The sequence below is a fragment of the Antechinus flavipes genome, chromosome 4 (genome assembly GCF_016432865.1).
Source record: "Antechinus flavipes isolate AdamAnt ecotype Samford, QLD, Australia chromosome 4, AdamAnt_v2, whole genome shotgun sequence".
In the NCBI taxonomy this organism is placed as follows: Eukaryota; Metazoa; Chordata; class Mammalia; order Dasyuromorphia; family Dasyuridae; genus Antechinus; species Antechinus flavipes.
In genome coordinates this window covers 388,477,075-388,503,305 of record NC_067401.1, presented here as the reverse complement: position 1 = coordinate 388,503,305, position 26,231 = coordinate 388,477,075, and the positions used below count along the sequence as shown (strand labels likewise).

At 40.3% G+C, this 26,231-nt stretch overlaps 1 protein-coding gene across 2 annotated transcripts in view; it reads right to left on the bottom strand.

Moving 5' to 3' along the window:
• Nucleotides 1-26,231, bottom strand: part of CACNA1S (calcium voltage-gated channel subunit alpha1 S) — a 101,638-nt gene that overhangs the window by 10,996 nt on the left and 64,411 nt on the right. For both annotated transcript variants that reach the window (XM_051998675.1, XM_051998676.1), the window contains exons 20-36: nucleotides 24,469-24,575; nucleotides 23,268-23,355; nucleotides 22,844-22,951; nucleotides 21,365-21,417; nucleotides 19,705-19,851; nucleotides 18,233-18,434; nucleotides 17,410-17,568; nucleotides 15,135-15,245; nucleotides 13,667-13,750; nucleotides 6,357-6,413; nucleotides 5,627-5,755; nucleotides 5,066-5,131; nucleotides 4,572-4,663; nucleotides 3,674-3,833; nucleotides 1,266-1,393; nucleotides 720-816; nucleotides 64-166 (exon numbers count right to left, since the gene is read on the bottom strand). In XM_051998675.1, coding sequence (XP_051854635.1) covers nucleotides 64-166; nucleotides 720-816; nucleotides 1,266-1,393; nucleotides 3,674-3,833; nucleotides 4,572-4,663; nucleotides 5,066-5,131; nucleotides 5,627-5,755; nucleotides 6,357-6,413; nucleotides 13,667-13,750; nucleotides 15,135-15,245; nucleotides 17,410-17,568; nucleotides 18,233-18,434; nucleotides 19,705-19,851; nucleotides 21,365-21,417; nucleotides 22,844-22,951; nucleotides 23,268-23,355; nucleotides 24,469-24,575 — 1,891 coding nt within the window. The remainder of the gene's footprint in view (nucleotides 1-63; nucleotides 167-719; nucleotides 817-1,265; nucleotides 1,394-3,673; nucleotides 3,834-4,571; nucleotides 4,664-5,065; nucleotides 5,132-5,626; nucleotides 5,756-6,356; nucleotides 6,414-13,666; nucleotides 13,751-15,134; nucleotides 15,246-17,409; nucleotides 17,569-18,232; nucleotides 18,435-19,704; nucleotides 19,852-21,364; nucleotides 21,418-22,843; nucleotides 22,952-23,267; nucleotides 23,356-24,468; nucleotides 24,576-26,231) is intronic.

Genomic DNA, 26,231 nt, shown 5'->3' with positions numbered 1-26,231 from the left:
GGGTAAAAATATCTCTCTACTAGGAGGAGAAAAGGGAAGCCATGAAAGGAGCGGGATTCTCACCTTCTGTCTTGATCTTGAGAGCTGTTCGAACCAGAGCGAAGAGAGTAGCATTGAAGGTGACGGTCCCATCACTGTTCAGAGGCATGTTCATGCTTACCAATCGCTACACAAAGAAAGGGAATGCTCTGTGGGTTCAGTAGGAAGTGACTGGATGGGGAGCCAAGTTTGGATGGTGTTCACCATCCTCATCAGCAAAGGACCTAACCCAAGACCTCCTGAATCCAAGCGTGGGACCCTCTCCATTAGGCCATACTAGATCTTTACTAGCTCTTCAGTAAAACCTAGATCTTGTAGGTTTTACTTACTTCCCAAAATATTTTAGAAATGAAGTTTTTCCCAGAGAAGCTTGCTACAAAGACTTTTTTCCAGTTTCCTGCTCTCCTTCTAATTTTAGATGTATTGGTTTTGTTTGGGCAAATTCTTTTTAATTTTAATTTTAATCCATCCAATACCCTAGGTCTCCTTTTTCTACGTCTCTACATTTTCTACTACAGCATACAGGGAGATCACACTACGAGGAGACTGCAAAGTTGAGAGAAGAATCTCTCCACAGAGGTACCCCACAGCTTGAGAAACAGCTGGTCAGAGTCAGCATACACTGCTCCCACCTGCCTCCAATGTAGAACCTCCCTGGCAAAACACAAGTGACTGATTACCTTACATGCCACACGGTGGGGGCAAAACTTCCCAAAGCCCAGAGGGGGTTGGATCCTTCTCAACAGGGTCACAACATCCAGATGCTTGATTCTGCCCCTGGAGGATAAAAGCACAGCTTCTCGAGGTTATTATCCCACCTGGAATCTCTCTCTCCTCAGGGAGTTGGAGACGGGGAAGAAGGCCGGGAAATGTGGGAATGTCTTGCTCTTGGTTTCAGTCATGATTTAAAGCCCTAATCTGATGAGAGGGAAGTTGAGCTGCCATTCCTTAGAAAACCCAACAGATACATTGCCAGCTACCACCATGACGCAGCTGAAGTAGCCAGAGGTTGCCGTACCCAGGGGTCAAGGTATTTCTCTCTCCATGTTCTGGTCCTTTTTTCTTTCCAGGGCAAGAAACTCATTTCAGAGGTAGAGCTCAAGGATAAATTGAGATTTAATAGGAGAGATCACTGGTATAGCAGACAAGATTCTCAACTAGGAGTGAAAGATGGAGGTTTTAGGGGCCAGTCTGAGACCAAGGTCCCTCACTCTGGCTGTACTCACTTAGCTTCAGGGTCATATTCAGCCCAGATCTTCTTGAACTCATCCAGGTGATGTGGGCCCAGGATGGACCAGTCTCGGGTGAGGTAGTCAAAGTTGTCCATAATGACAGCCACAAAGAGGTTGATGATCTATAAGGAGCAGACCCAAAATGTTCCCAAGCATAAAAACCCAGAAGTGAGGGGGAGACTTCTTGGAAGAGCTGGGGAATTCTGGATGTGGAACGTTGCATCATATGAGCACCAGAGACTGGTGTGTTGTAGGTAGTATGGAAATGCTTATTCTCTTCCCTTCACCTCCTCTCTTGGCATAGACTGTCAGATTTCATTGATGTATTGATCGGTTTGCCTTTTTTTCTTTCTATTTTTAGTCCTTGTTATAAGACTATATTTGTTATAATATCTCTCTGGGGAGAAAGATATTTGGAAATGACATAAAGTGTAAGATACTAGTACAAATTAAACAAAAAGCAAAAGAAGTGATGGGCAAAAGGGAAAAATAGGACAGGACCTACTGGTGAGGAAAAAAAAAAAGATTAAGACACTGAAGAGCTGCTTCTGGTCTTCCGTAGGGGTAGAAAGCTGGATGGAGTGCTCAGGAAAAGACTGCTTTTTGTCTTATTCCTCACAAAGGATTTTATGATATTAGACAAATGACTTAAATTCTCTGAGTCCAGAGTCCTATTGGGTTGGGGGGAAGGGGGGGTGTTACTTTTCTAAACAGTGATTTTGGGGTGAGTGAAATAATATTTAAAGCCTTTTTGTAGGAAACCCCTTCATAAATATGAGGTCACATAAAATCTTCTGTAAAAGTAATAATTGATAGCAACACAGAACTTCACAACTTGATGCATACTTTCTCATTTAAGGCTGACAAAAATCTTGTAATACTGTAAGATTATATCTTCCTTCCTTCCTTCCTTCCTTCCTTCCTTCCTTCCTTCCTTCCTTCCTCCCTCCCTCCCTCTCTCTTTCCCTCTCTCCCTCTCTCCTTTCTTTCTTTTTCTCCCTTCCTCTCTCCTCTTTCTATTTCCCTCTCTCCTTCTCTCCTTTCTTTCTTTTTCTCCCTTCCTTCCTCCTTCTCTTTCTCCTTCTCTCCCTCTCCTCCCTTGGAGTTCATCAATTCTCTCTTTGGGGGTGGATAGTACTTCTGATCATGGGTTCTTTCATATTGCTTTGGATCATTGTATTGATCTGAGTACTTAAGTTTTTCATAGTTGATCATCTTTACAATATTGCTATCACTATGTACAAAGTCCTGCAGGCTAATCTTTAAAAAAAGATATCCTCTTATATGCACTAAAATTCATGGCATCACTTTTTGTGATAATGAAATAAATGTCTCTAAATTGGGGGATGGCAAAACAAAATGTCATATGTGAAGAGAACAGAATCTTATGGGACCATGGGAAGTGATGAAGAATTTGGGCAAGCATGAGGAGACTTTTATGAATTGAAATAGAATGAAATAAACAGAACCAAGAAAACTATATCTATATATATACACATACATATACATATGTGTGTGTAGATGTATGACATATATATATATATATATATATATACCTATATTTATATATATATATATATATATATATATATATATATATATATATGCTACATGGGAAATATATATATATAGACTACAACAAAATAAATGGAAGGAACAAAACCCCCAACTGAATGCTGTTTAATTATAATCAAACTTAGAAAACACACGAGATATTATACCTCCCGCTTTTCCTTGTAGAGGTAGGGGACTATGGTTGAGAAATATTTTTAAGTGTATTTTGTACATACAAAATATTTACACACACACACACACACACACATAAAATAGCCCAAAAATTGTGATTTATGTGAAGGAAAAAAAACAGCTATCTAATGGAAGCTCCAGATTTACCCTTGGAGAAATGAGTTACAGTCAGGAAAGTCTTCCTTTTCCAATGAATTTATTCCCAGTGAGTCCCTAGTAAAGGGATCCAGATTAAACACAGACTGAGATAGAAAAGTTCAGGCTTAGGAACATCTCAAGGCAGTGACCACCCATGATTCCAGAAGACCAGTCATGAAGCATGCTAGCCATTTCCGGACAGAGAGGTGATAAACTTGGTGCAGAATGAAATACCCATTTATGGACATGGCCAATGTAGGAATTTGTTTTGTTTGACTAGGAATATTTGTCACAAGCTTTGTTTTTCTTTTCTTTTTGGAGGGGAGAGAAGTAGAAAGAAGAGAAAAGAAATGCTTATTAATTTAAAAAATAAAATTTAATCAAAATAAAATAATTAAAAATAAAATAAAGAGGAGAGAAGTTTAAAAAGGAAGAAAAGTCCTACAGGCAAATCTTTGCTTTTGGTTCTCATTTTCATCCCTGTCTTGGTTTCCATGATGCCTAAATGGGTGACTTACCAGGAAGGCACAGAGCATGTAGAAGCTGATGAAGTAGAAATAGGCAAAGCCTGTACCGCAGGTATACTCCTCCCCGACAGGAGCATCAGACTTGGGGTCACAGAGCTTTCCATAGCTGGAGGCCAGCAAGATTTCCTGCCATGCCTCTCCTGTCGCACACCTGGGGTGAGATAGTTTCTGTTAACGGTTTCAAGCCTGGAATAAATAGACTTTGCCAGGATGCTAGGATCCCGTTCCTGACTTTGCTCTTACATTCCTGTGTAAACACTTATTGTTTTCTCCTGTCAGGCTTCAATTTATCCTTTGCCCTTCGAGTCCCAATATCTCCATTCTTCAGGGGAATGATGCAAGGATGTATGACCTCAAATTGTGGAGCTTCCTAAGGGTCGACCAAGCTTGATTTTCAGGACTAAAGTCACCAAGAGGGAAACTTAGTAATACTGTGTGAGAGTGACTTGTCTGGAGTCATAATAAGGAAGGCTTTAAGAAACGAAAGCTTGAAATCTTTGCCTCCAGGAGTTCCTGGCTGGGTTAGTGAGATTCCATCATCAGTGAGGGATTAAGCGGTGCCATGGAAGAACAGTCCATGTATTTAAATGGGAACAGGTTAGGGAGCAAAGGAAGCATTTTTATTATTGAGGTAACAAGTTAGGAATCAAAAAGGGGAAGACTCCCCAAAGTGTAACTATGCTTGTCTCAGGATGGGGGAATATTTTCTCCCCTTAGAAGACTTGCTGCCTCCTTATAACCACTATCCTACCCCATCTTAAAGTCTTTTGCCAATTTATAGTACTATGTGGAATAGCCCCCCCCCCAAAAAAAAAACACCTTCACCCCCCATCCCATTCTATTTTATTTGGTGGAAAAAAATCATAGTTAAAATTCTAACAGCTCCTACCTGAAGAGCAGGAGCACAGCTTGGGGGAACGTCTGGAAGTTATTATTCCGATTGATTTGGGTCCCATCCACCATGGCAATTTTCCCAAACATCTGCAGGGCAAAGAGGGCCTCAGGGTTCTCAGGTTCAGGATGTAAAGATCTCCCAATTTACACTACCCAAGCTCCTCACCTTCATTAACTTCTCCCCACTTCTCCCTTCTTCTCATTCTCTATACTATAGTAGGGCCCTGAGAAATCGAACTCCTCAAAGAAACTGTTCTTATTACTCTAAACTGGTTGAACATCATCTTATCAGGTCATAGGATGAGGCTATGAAGACAAAGGTGGATGGGGACTGGACTTGTGAGTTGTGAGACGTTTCACATCTTTTGAAATTTACAGTTAGGCCCTGATTAATGCTGACCAACCCCTGGTGTGGTCTCAGGCATTCAAACTGGTGCTATTTGAGGTTATAAAATATGGTCTTGGTTCTAGTCCGAGCCCTTTTCTCACCTGCATCCCGATGACGGCATAGATGAAGAAGAGCATCACAATTAGCAGGGCCACATATGGCAAAGCCTGGGGGACAAAACCAGAAGAGTTAGAAGCATCCCACAATAGAGGAGCCTCCCTCCCAGAGACAGGACAATCTCCTTCTCCCTTCTCCTGTTTGTTCCAGACTTTATATCAGCAATGTCCTAAACTCCCACTGCGGAAACTTGCTCTACTGATAGAGACTGGTAACTCCTCTGGAATGATTTAGTTGTCCGGGGGCATGGCGAGGTTGGGTGATATGCTCATTATTACCCAGCTGGGATGTATCAAAGTCAGGACCTTTTGACTCCAGGACCAGGATACCGCCTGTAATATATTGCCATAACTCCTCTTCCCTCCCTCTCCTCTCTAAGGACTTATGGGTCTGCCACTTCCTGAGGGGGGAACAGAAAGCTGATGCCTCTAATTTGGCTTTGATGAGTTATCGTCTCCCCAGGAGCCAGGTGATGTGGGGGGTCTCTTATCAAACCCTAACTATAGGCCCCCAAGGAGCAAATTTTGGAGAACTGAGATACTCACCTGGAAGGACTTGATGAAGGTCCAGAGCAGTGTTCGGACACCCTCACCTCTGCTCAATAGTTTTATCAGCCTCATGACTCGGAACAGGCGGAAAAAGGCACTGGATATGCGGGCACTCTCATCAGGGTCCTGCCAGGGCAGCAGCCCCAGAAATCAGTCTAAGGAAGGAGGCTTTCTCCTTGAGTTCTGCAGGAGGAACCTGCAGGAACCCTCTTGGGCTAGGCTTGATCTGGTTCCTGGTCACTAAGGGCAACCCATATCTTTCAACTAGTGTTAATATTCAAACTTTTCTGTGAGGAAATGTCTTTCCCCCTTTTTTGTATTCCAATCCTCTCACTCTATGAAGTGCACTTGTGGAAATCAAAATAATAACATCCCGGGAGTGAAAGGTTCTGGATTCTATTTCTGTTTTGGCAAAGTTATTTGTGTCTCAGTTTCCCTATTTAAAAAAATTGGTGGAGGGGTTAGTGAGTGGGAAGGGCTTTTCCAGTGAGATACTGTGGTGAGGTCTCAAAATTGCACTGAGAAAAAACCAAGCTTGTTTTGACCATCAAAATGACCCGCAGCAGCACCTCCAAGGGAGCTAAGCTCCCTTTTCTGGCTTCCCCTTGGGTTCCGAGACCCATCCCCATCCACCGCACTCAGCAAGACCCAAGAAGGGCAGGAGGGGGAGATACAGCAAGAAGCTGCCATGCAAGGACAGGGGCAGGTTCATGCAATCAGGAATTACAGTATTGGCACAGCCTCCTCCCAGGCAGTACAGTCCCCCACTGGAAGCCAGGAAAGTCTGTAGAGAGAAGAGATGAAGGGAAGAGAGAAAATCAGAAAGATGGGATATAGAAGGAGGGAGAAAGAGAGGAGGGAAAGACCCAGGGTTTGCAAGAGAGACAAAGGCAGAGCACAACATCTCATTTTGGGTTCAGTAGGGCCAGATGGTTTCTAGTCTGTTTCTAAAAGGCAAACATTGAAGGGAAAGGAATATTGGACTTGAGCAATCAACAGGAACAAGGGGACAGAAGAGTGGAGTCTTTCTACTTTCTCTAAGATCTGCTTATACTCCATCTGAATTCTTCACACCAAAATGGTTGGCACATATAACACTCCCGATATGGACACTTCAGAGGGAGCCTGCTTTTTCATTTGAAAATGGATCCAGCCCATCAATTGGAGAATGGCTGGGTAAATTGTGGTATATGAATGTTATGGAATATTATTGTTCTGTAAGAAATGACCAGCAGGATGAATACAGAGAGGCTTGGAGAGATTTACATGAACTGATGCTGAGTGAAATGAGCAGAACCAGGAGATCATTATACACTTCGACAACGATACTGTATGAGGATGTATTCTGCTGGAAGTGGATTTCTTTGACAAAGAGACCTAACTGAGTTTCAATTGATAAATGATGGACAGAAGCAGCTACACCCAAAGAAAGAACACTGGGAAATGAATGTGAACTATTTGCATTTTTGTTTTTCTTCCCGGGTTATTTTTACCTTCTGAATCCAATTCTCCCTGTGCAACAAGAGAACTGCTCGGTTCTGCAGACATATATTGTAGCTAGGATATACTGCAACATATCTAACATATATAGGACTGCTTGCCATCTAGGGGAGGGGGTGGAGGGAGGGAGGGGAAAAATCGGAACAGAAGCGAGTGCAAGGGATAATGTTGTAAAAAAAAAATTACCCTGGCATGGATTCTGTCAATATAAAGTTATTATTAAATAAAATAAAATAAAATATTTAAAAAAAAGAAAAAAAAAAGAAAATGGATCCAGATAAATCCAGATGTTTCGGAAGGATTTGCATCTGGACCTCAACCTCACATAGCTCCAGAGATGGAGAGGTAGGTTCCTCATAGTGTTGTATTTTAATCGCACAAATCTTGTCAAAGACCAAGCTTTCAATGGATGCTATTTCTTTGCATCAGGAACAGGTGGGGAGAGTACAACCTCTTTCTGACCCAACTCACCCAGGGATTGCAAGATTAGGTGGAGAAAAAAAGAGGGAATAAATATTCAACAGCTCCTGCTCCAGTTGACCCTTGAGAGGTTGGGACATGGGCAACTTGGGGTCCTTTTGGTGAAAAGTATTTTGTACACAGAGACATGAGCTCAGAGGAAGCCAGTGCTCAGTTACATTAGATTATTCTTTTACAGATTACTGATAAAAATGAGAAAATTAAAGAACCTATTATGGGTGTGTGAGAGGCAGCAAGGCAAAAAAAAGTGACCTGGAAGAGCTAGATCATTTAATCTCTCAGTTCTAGGCAAAGACCAAGACCAGACATAAACTAAGGAAAAGGTACTGACCTGCATGAGTAGTTGGAGTGTCCCTATCTGGGAGTTCCTTCTAAGAATGAAATCACAGGTCCAGAAAAGCAACTTTCATTTGTATGATATCATATGTACAGTTTACAAAGGTTACAGCTTTCCTAGACAAATATAAACTCCTCAAGAGGAGGTACTGTCCTTCCTGTTTGTCCTTATTGTTGGAAAGCCTGGTATAGAACCTCATTCATAGTAGGAACAGAAACAGGGGCTGGACCTGCGATTTCATTCTTAGAGGGAACTCCCAGATAGGGAAACTCCAACTACTAATGCAGGTCAGCACCAACCAAATCTGTTGTTGCTAAAAAAAAAAAAAAAAAACATCTTTCAAAAACCTTTTCTTCAATTTATGTCTGGTCTTGGTCTTTGCCTAGAACTATGAGAGGTTAAATGACTTGCCTATGATCACACAGTTAGGGTATGTCAGAGACAGGAGACAAGACTCAAATCTAGAAAGACTGCCCAGACCTAAAGGGCAAATTCCCTGGGTTTCTCACTATTTCATTATTATTATTCCTCTGCCAAAGCCCTGCCCTCCCCGGCACAGAGATAATCCTGAATTTTTAAAAACTGTAAACTAATAAGTATCCATTAAATGCCCACTGTACGTCAGGCACTGTGTGTGCTGTTGGGAGTGCAAATGCAACACATACCTACTGTCAGAGCATTTATATGTCAATGGACCCTATAACCTGGAGGGTTTTGTCAGCTAGAAAGGCTTTGAGCCTGGCTGAATTTGGTGAGACATCACCAAAAGGTCAGCAGCCATTGGAGAATTAGTCTTTTGATCAAGACTCAAGAAGGAAATTCATTAGAGATCAGCTTGTGGACTACATTCCCATGTCAGGAAAATCACAGACCCTTGGAAATACTGAAGCATTATTATTGCTGCTATTTTGATTATTGGTATAATGATCAGAGCACCGGACCTGCAGTCAGAATATGGTCTCCAACAGTAACTAACCTTACGACCCTGGGCCTGTTAATTTTTCTTAATCTCAGTTTCTTTATCTATAAAATGGAGGTAACAGGACCCACTTCCCAGGATTGGTGCGAGGATACAGTGAGTTAATATCTGTAAAGTACTTTGCAAACCTTAAAGTGCTATGTAAATGTTAGCTATTATTACTCCCGACCAGTTTAGTTTCCTTCTGCCACACAGTACACAACTGGGCTGCCTCCCTCCAGACTCAGTTGGCTTGTGCCCAAGGAATTTAAATTAATTTTCACATGAGCCTGAGAAAACATTGTTAGGAGGAGAAATCTGTTGCTAAAAAAAAAAAAAAAAAAAAAAGCCATCTTTCAAAAACCAAATAAATAACTCAGAATATTTAAGAGTGTTCTTCTTTGATGATTTAAAAAAAAAATCAAGGCATAACTGTAGTTTGGGAAACCAAGAAGCACTTTGAGATTTTATTCAAACCGTGTTGCTCTCCAAGAGGCCTGTGAACAGTCGGGCTAGGGGATTATTTTGGAATTCTATTTCCCCCGGAAGCTATATATATAAATTCCATGTGTAGAAAGTTCACACACATATACAAACATCACCCCCCTTCCAAAATAAAAAAATAAAGTCTCTAGAGAAGATACAGAAAAGCCTTAATCTGCAGTCCTTATATCCTGTACACATCCTACCCAGAATTCAGACCCTGGTAACCCTCTCCTCTTGGGGGAATTCCATATTTCACATATTCCTCTGTTTGTCAGTATCCACTCTATACATGCTCAGTTGAAGTGGAGTCCCAGATGGGGTCTAGTGAGTAACAGGGGCCCTAGAAGGCCCCTCCTTATCTCCCATCACCCCTTAGTCCCTTACCTGTCTGATCTTATTCCTAGCTGGCTCAAGACCAGGTCTAGACCTTTGAGATTCTGTACAAGGATTTTTCTTCATCTCATATACTTTCACTTGCACAGAGTCATAACTAACAATTTTTGGGCTCAGGGCAAGCAGTATGAATCCCATTTTCATTTTAGTCCAGTAAGACCAATGATGGAGACCTCAGGATATTTGGAGGCTGCAATTAGGAGGGTTGGGGAAAGGAAGGTCAAGAACTAAGTAGGTCAAGGTAGGTAGTTATATCTAGGTAAAGGAGGAAATATTTTTGAGGGAAGTAAATATTTTTTTTTTCTCCAGGACTACAAGTGATGTTAACACTCTGAATTTCAGCATTACGAGGAAAAATGCTAATTACCCCATCCCAATTGTAGCTCTATTTTTACCCAGCTCCAATACTATACCTGCCAACCTTGCTGGTCAGGATTCCTAAGCCATGGAGTCAGGGAGTTAAAACAACTTTCAATCAAGCAGTGATAAATTCAGAAGGAACCCTGTCTCAGGTCTCTTCCCTGACTTCTAGGCCAAACTAAGTGTACCTGTCCCAATCCCTACCCTACCCTGATCCTCTTCTGTTTAATCTCATTGTTACTTTGACTTGCTATTTCACCTTCATGCTTTTTATTATAGCTACTCTTCCTTCCCTAGATTTTTACCCCCAATGTCATCTCTGGTTCCCTGATTCTTCTCAATCCTCTTGGATCATCAATCCCTTTCAGGATTCACTTACCAGTCTGCCTTGGTCAGTAACTTCAATGTTATTTTCACTAGCTCCCTAGAATTTCTTTGACTTTCTGTATCTCTGTATAATCACCAGAAATTGTTACATACATACATACATACATACATACATACATATATATATATATATACATACATATATATATATATATATATATATTCCTCTCTTAAACAAAAATTGTCATGAAATTATTGGATCCACTAAAAATCCATCCTTGTTGTCCTCATTGGGGTTCTCACTGTTGCTTGACAGTGTTTTCACCTCTAATTAACTCTATTTTCCATGGTAGTTCCAGATCAATCATTTCTTCACTATTCTAGGTCTACTCCTGACTTCTTTATTTTAGGCAGAAGACCTGACCTCCTGTTTTACAAACAACAGAGTTATCTAACATGAGATGCCTCAGCTTCCCTTTTCTCTGCCTCAAAACTCTTATCACATCTTTATTTCAAAATTCTCCTGTAACTTTGTCCAATTTTCATCTTATCTCCTGACTCAGAAGAAGTACCTTCTTTTTAAAGGTTAACACTTCAATTTGAACTCTTAAAAAATGGATGATTATTCAATATCATACTTGCCTTCTTAAGGGGTGGAGGGGGAGAATTTGGAACTCAAAATTTAAAAAAAATTAAAAAATTTTTAGATGTAATTGGGAAATATTTAACAAAATAAAATATGTTAAGGGAAAAATAATTATTACTTGTTTTTTATATCATCTAGGTTCTCTCCTATATCTCTATTCCTATTCCTTCCTGTTCCTTAAGCCATCCCTCATAATAAGAAATTTTTTTTTAAGAGGGAAAAAAACCTCAACAAAATTGATTCATATGTTAAAAAAAAAAAAAGCATGAATGATGCTTTACATTTCTGGAGCTCAACCTTTACAGGAATTTTCCTCATAAGTTGTCCTTTTTCCAATGGATCTTCCATGAGGAAAGAAGGAATTGTTTATATAGCAGCTACCATGTGCCAGGCACTGTGCTAAGCACTTTTAAACAACTATTATCTCATTTAATCCTCATGACAACCCTGAAAAGTAAATGCTAATCCCCATTTTACAGTTGAGGAAATTGAGGCAAATAAAAACTAGGCCCCCTAAGCATAGGTCACAGAGCTAGTAAACATCGAAAGTCAGATTTCCTGACTCAAGACTCAGTGCTCTAGTCACTGTGCTCCCAGCTGCTTCTGAGTTGCCATAAGTTTTACCTTTTATTTTGCCTGCATTCCAACTTCTTGCCCTAGTTCCCTCTTATGTCTAACCTCAGACTTCCCACTTTTGAAAAATGTTCCCCCAAGCCTGCTTCCATCCCTAAATGGCATCCTATCTGCTTCTCACCATCAAACATCTTGACAGAATATATCTTTAATCTCTACATCTACTTCCTCATTATCCATTTAGACCATGAACTATTGAAATTTGTTTTCCAACCCTACAGAAATTTCTGCAAGGATCTTTTATTTGCCAAACTCAAGAATAACACAGTTCTCATTCTTCTTGGTCTCTGCAACACTGGTATTGTTAACTACACTTTTTTTTTTAAGCTCTTATTAATTTTTAAAGCCCTAATTAAAAACAACAGCAACAACAATCCCTTTATGGGTTCTATGACATAGTTCTATCCTGTCTCTTCCTATTTCTCCGATTATACCCTAGTTTCTTTCACTAATTTCTTTTACTTCTCCTGTACCCCAATTACTGATATTATTTTTTCTCTTTTCTCCTCCCTACTTTAATTTACTTTTCACACAGGCTGCCAAAGTGATTTTCTTCAAGCCAGAATCTGATCATGTCACTTCCCTACTTACTAGCCTAGTGGTTCCCTATTACTTCTAACATAAAACATAAAATTCCCTATTTGGCTTTTAAATAGCCAATGAATAAGCACAATGAAGATTTTTTAAAAGACAAGTTCCCTCCTCAAGGAATTTACAATCCCATGGGGACCATAAAACATGTTGGCAAATAAATATAGCTTTAAACCACGCTGAGGCTTTTGGGACACTTCGTACAATACAAGCCAGAATGTGACAAATCCCAAAAGAATATCACAGAGCAAAAACTAAATTGTGTAATTAAAATATTCAAGAAGTTTCACCCTAAAGAAAATTCACTGTCCCCAACCTACTTTCCAGCTTCTTGATACACCACTCCCCTTTCTGTACTCTGTAGTCAAACTGGTGTTCTCTCTGTTCCTCACGCTTGGTATGTATCTCTCCTTTCCCTCTGACTTGGTGGTCTCCAGTGCCTGGAAGCCCACCCTCCTCACATCTGCCTTATGGATCTTAAACCTTTCTGACTTTACTTTCCTTCCCACAGAGACTACAAGTGAGTGTGCTCTGCCCCAAGCCCTTCTTAAATATAAGCTGAGAGGATGTGACAGTATGATGTCTACATCGGTTGTTCTTAACCTTTTGAGGACCCCCTTTAAAAAGGGAAAAATAGTCCAGTATGTGAAAAAAATAACTCTTAGAATCACAGGACCTGGATTCAAATCCCATCTCAGATAATGACTACTTCTATATCTTGAGTGAATCATTCAATCTTTCCAGGTTTTAATATCCTTATCTGTCAACAAGGAGGTTAGATTAGACAGTCTCTGAGTTCCTTTCTAGATCTAGGTCCATGATCCTAATCATATCTGAGAATTGGGAAAATATATCCCTTTTAACAAAGAATTAATAAAAGAAAGAAAAGCAGTTCCGCTAATACAACACATTTTACTAAGTCTGACAGTATGTGCAGTGCTCTGTTTCCAGAGCTGTCTATTTCTGGGAGGAAGAGAGAGTGAATTTTCTTTAGGGTGAAACTTCTTGAATATTTTAATTACACAATTTAGTTTTTGCTCTGTGATATTCTTTTGGGATTTGTCACATTCTGGCTTGTATTGTACGAAGTGTCCCAAAAGCCTCAGCGTGGTTTAAAGCTATATTTATTTGCCAACATGTTTTATGGTCCCCATGGGATTGTAAATTCCTTGAGGAGGGAACTTGTCTTTTAAAAAATCTTCATTGTGCTTAACAACATCTTTGACCTAGGAAATGCCCATTAAATATCTGTTGAATCAATGAATGAATCTGCATATCTGGCAACCTTACCCTCCTTTTGGGTACCTACAATCTCCTGAAACTCACATCGATTTCACTAAGGATGACGTCAATGATGCTGCCGATGACAATCAGGAAGTCAAACACATTCCAGGGGTCCCCAAAGTAGCCCTGGGAAAGAAAGGAAATGGGAGGAGTGAAGGGAAGAAGGGAGAGAAGGAGGAGAGAGCAACAGAAGGAGGAAGCAGTTTAGGAGGACAGAACATCCTCAGTGGCCAGTGGGGGTGATAGAAACTCCCGGCTGAGGGTAAGTAAGAGTTATTATGCATTCAGAACTTGAGGAAAAATCATGAACCAGGTCTTTCTCTAGTGCTTTCACTTCTATGATTCAGTTTTTTTTTCTTTCTTTTTCTTTTTCTTTTTTTTTTCCTGAGACAATTGGGGTTAAGTGACTTGCCCAGAGTTACACAGCTAGGAAGTATTAAATGTCTGAGACCAGATTTGAACTCAGGTCCTCCTGGCTTCAGACCTGGTGCTCTATCCATTGAGCCACCTAGCTGCCCCTGTATAATTCAGTTTTAAATTAGGTACTACAGAATGCCCCCTCACATTTGTAGTGGGAAAGGTGATAGATTCGGAGCCAGGATATCTCAGCTTTAAAATTTACTTGCTCTGGTAAATTGGGAAAACCATTTAACTCTCTGGTCTCAGTTACCTCATATGCAAAATGGGAATTATAATTCTTGCATTATCCTTCTCACAATGTTGTCTTGGGAGAAAACACTGTCAGCCATATAATACTCTTTCAACCTAAATTCCCAGTATGGCGATCTTGCCCTTTTTGTAACTTCCCGTTTTTTTTTTTTTTTCTCTCCTCTAAAACCAAAGTAATACGTGGGTGGAAACCTGGTATTCTGGGTTGGAATATAAGGGGAGGTAAGAAACCCTGATCTCAGACATGAATAAGGAGGAGAGAAGATATACACAGAAAGATTTCATTGCCCAGTTGCCCTGTTCTGTCACTAGTGGCTACTTGTCACTTTGGCAAGTGTCTTTAATTTCTACTTTGAGACACTTTGAGTGACTTCTTGACCTCCATAATCTGAAGGTGCAAGAAGAGTGATAGGGAAGGATATGGAGGAGAAGTGGTAGGTAAATGAGGGACATCTGCCTTCAGCTTGTTGGTTAGTAGCATTAGGAAGAAGGAATATGGAAGGGATAGAAGTATATGCAAATTACAAAGAAGGGAGCAGTGTGGTATAGTAAGTAGAGCATTGGATTTGGATCCAGAAATATTTAGGTTCAAATCCCACTGAGGACATTTACTAGTTACATGACTGAGCAAATTCCAGAACCTCTTTGATTTTCACTTTCCTCATCTATAAACGGAGGAGATTGGAGTCATGACCTCTAAGGTTTTGTCCACTTCTACATCTCTTACTCTAGGTTCTTACAAGTTAAAGTCTATTTCTCCGCGTTGAGAGGGATCCCTTCTCATTTCAAACTCTGCTTCTCGCCTTAATTTGTGACCATGAACGCCATCTCCAACACTCACCTTGGCTTTGAAGGCCATGAGCTTGAGAATCATCTCCAAGGTAAAGATGATTGTGAAGGCCACATTGAGGATATCCGAGATGTGGTTCATTTCTTCTGACTGGTTGTAATGCTGTGGAAATGGAAAGGAAGGGAGGTGGATTGGCAATATGGCATTCTTGTTTTCCAAAGAGTCCCAGAGCTTAAGTTTTTTTGAATCAGAATGTCCCCCCACAAACCTCTTTCCAACCCCTTCCTTTTCACTCTTTCTGCCCTCCCTAATTTCAGAGAATTCAAGTGATTAATAAGCACTCATATGCCCAGATCCCTCAAATATAGAATCCTATGGAAACATAACACAAGGGGAGGAAAAGAAGAGAGGCCATTTCTTTCAGCTCTTATGTCCACTTTTCTTCAGACCTGCACTCAGTGGTTAGTGGACCAGAGGACTAGACTTTATTTTTAGAATTACTCTGTAAATCAATGGGATAGCGATGAGGAAGTGGCCCCTTCTTCAGAAAAGTTCTGTGTTCTATCTCTGTTTAGTTGTTATTTCCCCACTTATTTAAAAGAGAATGATGTTGTTTCCTCATTATTCATGTAAAATTCGTAAAAGAAATCATATTTTCTAATTCTTTTTCTGTTCTCCACCCCCAGTTCAATTATAAACTGAGTCCAGATTTATTCCTTCTACTTTCTTTAAAACAATACCTTTCCTATCAAGGAACTAAAATTGAGTGGATTTCCCTCAATTGGGGACTGGCTAAATAAGTTATGGTAAATGAATGAAATGGAATATTATTGTTCTATAAGAAATAATAAGCAGGCTGATTTCAGAAAAGTCTGGAAAGACTTACATAAACTGATGCTAAGTAAAGTGAGCAGAACCAAGAGAACATTGTACCCAGTAACAAGATTATGTGATGATTAGTTATGATGGATGTGGTGCTTTTCAACAATGAGGTGATTCAATGAAACTCCAATAGACTTTGGATGGAAAGTGCCATGCACACCTAGAAAGAGAACTATGGGGACTGAATGTGTATCAAATTATAGCATTTTCATATTTTGTTTGCTTGTTTTTTCTTTCTTTCTTTTTTTTAACCTTTTGATCTAATTTTTCTTTCTTTTTTTTCTTTCTTTCTTTCTTTTTTTTTTTTGCTGAGGCAATTGGGGCTAAGTGACTTGCCCAAGCTTACACAGCTAGGAAGTGTTAAATGTCTGAGGTCAGATTTGAACTCAGGTCCTCCTGACTTAAGGGCAGGTGCTCCACTGCACCACTTAGCTGCCCTGATCTAATTTTTCTTGTACAGTGTGATGAATATGGAAATATGTTTAGAAGACTTATGAATGTTTAACATATATCAGATTGCTTGCTGTCTTGGGGAGGGGGCAGGGAGAGAAAGAGGGAGAAAAAATTGGAACACAAGGTTTTGCAAGGGTGAATATTGAAAACTCTCTTTGCATGGATTTGGAAAAATAAAATGTTATTAAGTAGTCTTCCGAGCATGATACAGTGGAAAAAATATTGGATTTAAACCCAGAGAATTTGCATTCAAATTCCAACTCTTTCACCGTGATGGACCTTGGAACACTTCTTCAAACTCTGGCCCTCAGTTTTTTCATCTGCTGAGACGATGAGAGAGCTAGACTAGATCCTATCACGTGAATCCTACTAAAAGGGTTACTTTTGCCCTAAGGATTTGGACATAGACTTTCCACATTCTCGCTAATTTCCTTAAAGAGTCACAATCTTTGTTCCTTTAGGGCTTAGAGAACTTCTTTCCTCTATATCCTGTAAAGGATGTGAATATTTTAGCATCCTCCTATTATTATTATGTTTATACCTATATAATAACAGATACATTAGTAACATGTTGTCTTATAGGGCAGTGACTCAATCTGGATAATTCTATTTGTATGGTGCCCAGTATGGCATTTGATTATCAATCAGTTGTTAGAGATGCCATAGTGGTAAAGGGCTGGGCTAAATGACCTCTGGGATCTTCAAACAATCATAGAATTATTTAAGCAATGACATGATTAAGCAAAGCTTAAAAATGAGCAAGATAATGAAGTATCTAACTTTGGAGATCCTTAGAGATATACCTTCTCTGTGAATACCAAATCTATTCCTAATTGAAGTGTTACTGAGATACCAACCCAGACATTCTAGGGCAAGGTCTGTAAGTTAAAAGTCTCTTCTTTGATCCTGGAATCCCTCCCTCCCTCCTATCCTCCCCAGGGACCTGTCCCCTTCCCTTAGATCAGGTGAGCTGACCCAAGGAGCCTCTTACCTGCATCCCCAGGCAGATGGTATTGAGCATGATGAGGGCGAACATCAGGTACTCAAAGTAGGAGGAGGTGACGACGTACCACACTTTGTACTGATAGGGATTCTTAGGGATGTAGCATCTCAGTGGGCGGGCTTTCAGGGCATACTGCACGCACTGGCGCTGAGATATACCATACCCAGGGGTGTCAGAATTGAGGGAGGCAGGAAATCCTCCAGAGGGTAGTAGGGGGTAGGGATATGCTTGTGGGGGAGTGTGCATGATGGCAAGCACAGTCTAATGGAGTTTCCCAGTCTGCTCAGGGAAAGTTGTACCATCCCAGTTCTCTCCTAGCTCCAATGCTAGTGGACTGCCGCCTCTTTTGTATTAAATAGCAGCTGGCACAGGAAGGCCCTTATTTTATAAGGCCTGATGTTCCTTCTCAGCTCCATGCTGCCTCTTGTGGCCTGTAGCAATTATAAAATGCTTCCAGCGGCATATGATTGGTGGTAATCTCACCCCATTTGGTATTTGACTTTTGTCTAACTGGTGATCTCTCTATCTGCCTCCCACACTCTATCTTGGGCTACGTATTGTGCTCCAGCTCAGATATCTAAGCCAGATATCTCAGTGAATGTGTCAGATAGACTGCTGGACATCAAGGGCAAATGAATTTGGTGCTACCCCCAAATTAAGAGTTTCCCCCTTTGTCTGGGATGGACTATTTCTATCAGCTGGCAAGATCCCTCCGATCCCACAATCCCACCCTAACCTCCCTTTGGGGCTCTAGGAGTGAGAATCCTCCCTCCCTTTCCCTGATCCCACCTTTATGGGTATTGGGGGGTACCTGGTTCTTGTCGAGCTCACAATTCTTGTATTCAGTCTCACCCTGCTCCTGGAAGGTGACTATGATAAAGCCCACAAAGATGTTCATCATGAAGAAGGCAATGAGGATGATGTAGATGATGAAGAAGATGGCCATCTCTACACGGTTGTTGTAGATGGGACCCATATCCTCAGTATGTGTGTCAATAGCTTTGTAGAGAAGCCTATGAAGGATGGAGGAAATCGAGGGAATAGGGAAAGCTAAGGTGAGATTAAGAAGAGCCTTGAATGTCAGGTTAATTTTGGACTTAAGAATAATATTTGTATTATCTATGGAATTTTTTAATGTTTCAATTTCTTTCAAATGAACAAGTTTTTAAATTTAAATTTAGAGGAAAGGAAATAAGCATTTACTAATTACTTATTTACCTCATTTGATCCTCACAACAACCTTGGGAGATAGATGCTTTTATGATCTCATTTTATAGTTGAGAAAACTGAGGTGGACAGAGATTAAGAATCTTGCCCAGGGTCATACAGTTTAATAAATATCTGAAGCAGATTTGAACTCAGGCTTCCTGACATTAGGCCCATAGGTTCTGGCCAGTGTACCACCTTGCTCCTCTCCCTCCCATCTGCCATTTTTTAAAAGAAAAGGGAAACTCTTATAACAAATATGCATTTTCAAACGAAGTAAATTTTCATATTGGCCGTGTCCAACAATCACAGGGTTACTGCAGGGAAGAGTTTAAGAGCATAGTAAAGTGATAGAACAGAATCTTCCACTAGGGAACTATTGGATGTTTTTGAACATGGAAATGTGATACAATTGACATTTGCAAAAATAATGATAACCAGCATTCGCATGGTGCTTTCAAGCTTTCAAGCCATTTAGCTCACTGAGCATCGCAGTTATCCTAAGATAAGGAACTTGAAGCTTAGAAAAGTTATGTGATTTGCCCATGGTCTCCTAGCTAGTAAGTGTTAGAGGTAAGATTAGAACCCAGATCTGTCCTAGTTCCAGTGCTAGTGGACTGCTGCTTCTTTTGTATTAAATAGCAGCTGGCATTTAATCCTTAATTAAGGACTTGAAGGTCCTTATCCTATAAGGCTTGGTGTCTCTTCTCAGTTCCATGCTTCTTTTTGTGACCTGTAGCAATTATAAAATGCTTCCAGAGACATATGATTGACAAGGCATGAATCTATGGGTACTCTACTTAGTGGTTAGGTATCCCAGGTGTTTTCCCAACTTGCTTTGAGAGGGACAGCTTCTAAAAAATGCCCTGCTATATTTACATTCTGTAACTATTAAGCATGTTCTCAGTGAGTACATGTATGCACATACACTGCTGGCTACAATGAGTGTGCATGTTGGGGTGGGTAAAAAGAGTATATTTTAGTCATCCAAGCACCTTCATAATGTAGCCATTACCATCCTCATTTTGTATACTTCCCATCTTTATTCTTACTACCATTCCCAATCCCCACACTTACTGGGGCCATCCCTCAAAGGTTGAGACAGTGAAGAGCGCCAACATGGCCGACAGCACGTTGTCGAAGTTGAAGTCATTGTGTAGCCACTCTCGGGGATATACTTGCATCTGGTTCGGGTCTCCATCTTTGTACACATAGTAATAGCCCCTGAACAGAGGAAAGCCCAATCATTTGAGTGGTTTAGCTGCCATTCCTGAAAGTGCTCTTTTGGGGTCTCCTTCCACCCCAGAGAGCCTCAGACACCCCATCTCCAGAAAAATAACAGGAGGGCTTAGAGCTCACAGGAATCTCCCAAGTGCATGATCTCCTGATGTCATCCCCATTCACTGTATTTCTTTGTTAGTAAGGGAGGGCTCTTCTCTTTGTAGTGGCCAGAAACTGGAAACTGAGTGGATGCCCATCAATTGGAGACTGGCTGAATAAATTGTGGTGTATGAGTATTATGGGATATTATTGTTCGTTAAGAAATGACCAGCAGGATGAATACAGAGAGGCTTGGAAAGACTTACATGAACTGATGCTGAGTGAAACGAGCAGAACCGGGAGATCATTATACACTTCAACAACAATACTATATGATGATCAATTCTGATGGACATGGCCATCTCCAGCAATGAGATGAACCAAATAAGTTCCAATGGAGCAGTAATGAACTGAACCAGCTACACCCAGCGAAAGAACTCTGGGAAATGACTATGAACCATTACATAGAGTTCCCAATCCCTATATTTTTGCCCGCCTGCATTTTTGAAATTCACAGGCTAAAAATTGTACACTATTTCAGAGTCTGATTCTTTTAGTACAGCAAAATAATGGTTTGGTCATGTATACTTATTGTGTATCTAATTTATACTTTAATATATTTAACATCTATTGGTCATCCTGCCATCTAGGGGAGGGGGTGGGGGGAAGGAGGGGAAAAATTGGAACAAAAGGTTTAGCAATTGTCAATGCTATAAAATTATCCATGCATATAACTTGTAAATAAAAAGCTATTTAAAAAAAATAAGGGAGGGCTCTGAGAGAGAGAGAGGGGAGGATCACTGGGAAACAATAGCAAAGAAAATGAAGATGTAGATCCCATATCTTAATCTGGAAGATAAGTCATGGGGGCATTGGGTTTCCACAGGAGCATAGACTCACAGGATTTAGAATCAGAAAGAGCCTTGGAGATGATTTTCCACAGAGGGAAGTGTTTTGCCCAGGGTTTAATAGTAAGAAGGGGAGGAGTGTCTCCTCATTGATCTTCCCCTGGTCTTAATTTCTTATAAGAGTATAGGATCATAGATTCAAGGCTAGAAGAGACCCCAAGGGCCAAAAAGTCAAATTTTTCCATTTTCCAGATGAAGAAAGTGTGGCCAGGGAAGCTAAGTAAGTTCTCCAATGTCATACCCATAAAAAAGCTCAAGTTTTTTTAAATTCATATTGAGGATTCTTCTCCTATACCACATTGCCCCTCACTTTTTCCCAATTCTCCCAGATCTCCAGGCTTTAAAACACTACCAGATCTTTTCCACTAGTGACTATGTCACCTCCTCCTAGCTGACGCTGTAGTCACCTTTCTGAGCAACCCCAGAGAGAGAGCTGGGGAACCTTCACTAGATCATGTCCAGTGGGATGGTTCCTTCAGAAAGCTGGAGGGAGGTGGGAGGCAACTTACTTGCACTCAGCTTCAGTCATCTTAGATAAGTCATTGCAGCTGTAGAACATCCCCTGAGGTGAGGTGGAGAGAGGGAAGAAAGAGAAAGGGAGGGGGAACAGAGAGAGAGGCAACGAGAGACAAAGACACAGACAGAAAGATGGAGAGACAGAGACAGACACACACACACAGAGGCAGAAATAGAACAAGGGACATAGAAACAGAGAGAGACAGATTGAGAGACAGAGATGGAGGGAGGGAGAAGGAAAAGGAGAACGAGAGAAAGGGAGGAAGAGAGAGAGAGAGAGAAAGAGAGAGAGAGAGAGAGAGAGAGAGAGAGAGAGAGAGAGAGAGAGAGAGAGAGAGAAGACAGAGAGCAGAGAGGGAAGGAGGGGAAGAGAAGGAGAGATAGAGAATGTCGTCATGGAAACTGAATTAAAAAATGGGACCAGAAAGGCATTATGATAGATAGAGGAAGAGTACAGAATTATTGATTCTAATAACCGAAAAATCTCCTTGCCCATACTCTTTGGAAGGAAGGCAAGGCTGGATAGACTTGACAATTATTTTAATAATAGCTTAACAATAACATTTTCTTGTTAATAATAACATTGTTAATATGCTATGTTACAATATAATATAATATACTGTAGTGTAATACACATTGTTAATAATAGCATTAGGAGCAGCTCCTATACCTCAAGGATTACTAGAGCTCAAAGGTACACCATTTACTTAACTTATTTTTAACATTTTCTTTTTACATTTTGAGTTTCAAATACTTTTCCTCCCTCTAGTTCATATTGAGAATGCAAGCAATATGCCATCAATTATACATGTGACATCTCAAAGAAACATCAAACACTGTCTAGTCTGGTCTTTCATTCTGAAGGCTGTACTTAATTCCTGTATATTTTCTAAGTGAGGAGACTGAGCCCCAGAGAAGTAAAATGATTTTGTCCCAAAAGTATAAGTAAAAAATGGCAGAGGAAGAATTTGAATCCAGATTCCATGATTTCAAATGCAATCATGTTTCTGTTATGCTCCTTGCCTCTCACAGCTGGTTCTATGAGGCTCAGCACTAGAATAAAACTACTCAGGTCCTATTGTTTCTTCATGCTTTAGAAAAGATCAAACAGTTCAGTTTCCAGGGGGGCACAAATGCTCAATTGTCCTCAGAGAGTCTGTTACTGCCTTCCTCCCTAAATATTCCCCAGATCAGATTGATCTCTTTAGTAAGGAAGGGCTAATTGCCCTGCAACTTGGGGTTGGAGCACAGAAGGGTACTTACTTAATTTTTTTTACAAGTAATAAGTATTTTCTCTCCCTCCATCCCATCCTCTGAAAAAAAAATCCTTGTAACAAGTGGAGCCATATGTACAAGAGTATTTATAGCAGCTCCTTTTATGATAGCAAAAGAGCTGGAAGCTAAGTGTGTATCTGACAATTAGAAAACACGTGAACAAATAATGGCATCTGGATGTAATGTGCTCCTCTTACCTTGAAGAGCTGGACTCCAATGCAGGCAAACATGAATTGCAGGAGGGTGGTCACTAAAACAATGTTGCCAATGGTCCGGATGGCCACAAATACACACTGAACCACATGCTGAGTGATGGAGAAAGGATCAGATAAGGACCAGCCTCATGGCTTCTAGGCTTTGGGGAGTCCCCAAAACACAGCTAAGTGACTAGAGGGGAGATTCCCCCTGACTGGAGGGAGAGAGACTGACAGTAGACATTTCTGAGGTCCCATTGTGGGTGGATGACCAAAAAGGGGCTTGAGGCAAGAACCTAGCATGGGATTCAATGATGTAGCTAGGTGAATCAGTGAACCCATTGGTGCTTTGTGGTACTAGATCACCCATTCCCAGCTACCTTCATGTTTCTTTCCCAATTAGGGAAAGTGGGTCCAGGGCTCTCACCTTCAATCCTTTGGCCCTATTGATGGCTCGGAGGGGTCGGAGTACCCTCAGCACTCTGAGGATCTTCACCACAGAAATGGTACTGGATCTGAAGGGATATGGTAGGAATACAGGCTGAAGAGTGGGAAGGAGACCTTTGCTATGACTTTTTCCTCTAGCTGGATAACCCCATTCACTTCCCCCTGCCACATACTAGCCTAATCTTCTAAGCCATTTTTTTCTGCCCGAAACACTTTTTTCTCTTCCAAGCCCTCTTCTCTCCAGTCACCTCTCTCCTCTCCTTTAACTTGTCCCCACATTTTGTTTCTTCCAGGCTGTGATCACTTTTTTTTGGTCAGCATTGTCTAAATTCCAGTCCTGGGACAACTCCCCAGTCACCACACCTTAGTAATGGCTTTGACTGAGTCATTGTCCTGGTTCAGGAGCAAGAGAAGGTTTTCTATTACAATATAACATAGAAGAAAGAATAGTGTTCCTAGAGATCCTAAAACCAAGCCTTAGCTTTGACATTTATTTAAGGTGTGGTTCTGGGCAAATCACCTTTCTTTTTTCAGTTTCCTTAAATATCTAAATGAGAATCTAGGACCACAGATTTAGAACTGGAATTTAGAAATCAACTTGGCTAACTCTGTGATTTTACAGTCGAGGATACAGAGGTACAAAAATGGTGAAGGGACTTGGTCACAGTCATAGAGATTGACAGAATTTGAACAGGGGTCCAGATTTGGACCTGTTTCCATTACAGCATGATGCCTGTCTGATAGTTGAAAATAATAGGTAAATTACTCCTAGACTTGGAATCAGCAGGATCTGGCTTCAAATCCTGTTTTCAACACTTACTAGCTATGTGATCCTAGATGATCCTCAGTTTCTTTATTTGTAAAATGTCAATAATAATAGTACCCATTTCACAGAGTTGCTATGAGGATCAAATGAGAAAATATCTGTAAAGTACTTTGTACTTTAAGTGCCTTAAATGTGGGAACTATTAGTATTTCTACTATTATTAACACTAACCTCTCAAGGCTGCTGAGAGGAAGATGCTTTATAAACTTTTAAGTATTATAAAAAGTATGAGTCATTGTCATTGTATGAAACTCATGAGCCCTGAGCTTTGGGAAAGGCACTAGGAGCTTTGAGGGTCAGTATTGTCGAACTCATGAGGTCTCCATCCCCAGGGATAGCCCTAGTCTTTGCTCACTCAATGCCCATGGAGATGAGGGATACGGCCACGACCAGCAGGTCCAGGATGTTGAAGTAGTTGCGTAAGAAGGAGCCCTTGTGTAGGAAGGCGCCATAAGTTGTCATCTATGGAGGGAAAAAAAAAACAACAAACACAACATTGAACCAAGGGGGTGAAACAGATTTAACAAGGTTTCTTGTTAATGCTGCCTTCTCTCTATAGACTACCCACCTAGAAACCAACTTCTCAATAGTTTTTTAATAGATGGATTTTTTTTAATAGATGGGGATATTGTGAAGTGCCTAAGGGCAAACAATTAATTTACAATATAAATCAGAGCATGAAAAATACCCAAGATGGTTCAAAGTACTAGATGAATATTGAAGAGAGAGAGAGAGAGAGAGAGAGAGAGAGAGAGAGAGAGAGAGAGAGAGATACAGAGAGACAGAGAGACGGAGACACACACACACACACACACACACACACACACACAGAGATCATTTATAAGTGAGATAATCAAGGAAAATTTCATGAAAGAGGTGGTTTTTGAGCTGAACTTTGAAGTGTGGGTAGCATGCATCTATCACATCAGTGGGGTCAAGCTTACATAGAAACTAAACTTCATGTAAATGATTACATGTTGATATAGAAAAACATATTAATACTATGTTCTATTGTATTTTTATTTACTTTGTTAAATATTTCCTCATCATTTTAATCTAGTTTGGGCTTCATTTGAGAATGTTGCCAGATATACTGTTAGAAAGAGAAAGAAAAGGCATCTGAAGTGGAAATATCTGCATGGATAAAGGCAAAGAAGTGGGGACAGCAAGTCTGACTGGAGAATAGAATGTTTATAAGGGAGTAGTGGGAAGCAACAGAGCTTAGAAAAATAAGTTGAATCTGATCACAGAGGGCTTCAAATATTACACTAAGAAACTTGGCTTTTACTTAGTAGCCAAATGGCAATTATTAGACATGATATAAGGAAAAGCTTTCTAATAATTAGAGCAATTTTAAATAGAGTGGACTAACAGAATATAAAAAGTTACTTCTTTTTCACTGGAAGACTTTAAATAGCTGCTGGAAGACTACCTGTTGGCTATGCTGTAGAGATCATTTGAAGTATAGATTGGACTAGAAAACCACAGATGTCCTTTCTAAGTCCTAGAACAGAATTAGAGTGGAACTACCTAGTACTGGCTCTGAGATCCTGAACATGAAATTTTCAGAGTGAAAATTCATATCTCGGAAAATTAGAACTTGATTTATTGTTTCATTGATTATCTAGACTTAAGAAAGTGATGGACTAAAAATACAAATCAAACTTAAAAGTATGTTGTGGACAACATTTCCTTGATCTCTGAAAGCTGATTGTTAAACATTTAAATAGCATACCCCTCCTGCAGTGGGTCTATGTCCATTTTCTTCTTTTTGCTATCTAGCATAAGCCCCTTGATTGGTCAAGAAATTATGTAAATGATTTATACTAAGTGTTTCTTATGGAACTAGTCTAGTACCATGCTCTGGATTTAGAAGGCTATTTTTTCCCCTTTTTTTGGAGTATATCTGTGATTTTACTGGGACTGGGAACTCCACATGAGATTTCTTTTGGCAATGAAGACTGGCACCTGGTCTGCAATTTATAATCTAAGAGAGCTGCTGATGGCACTGAAAAAGTAAACTATTTGCCCAGGGTGAAACAACCAGTAAATATCAGACGTGAGATCTGAATCTAAGCTTTCTTAATTTCAAGGCCAGATTTCTATTCACAACATCAA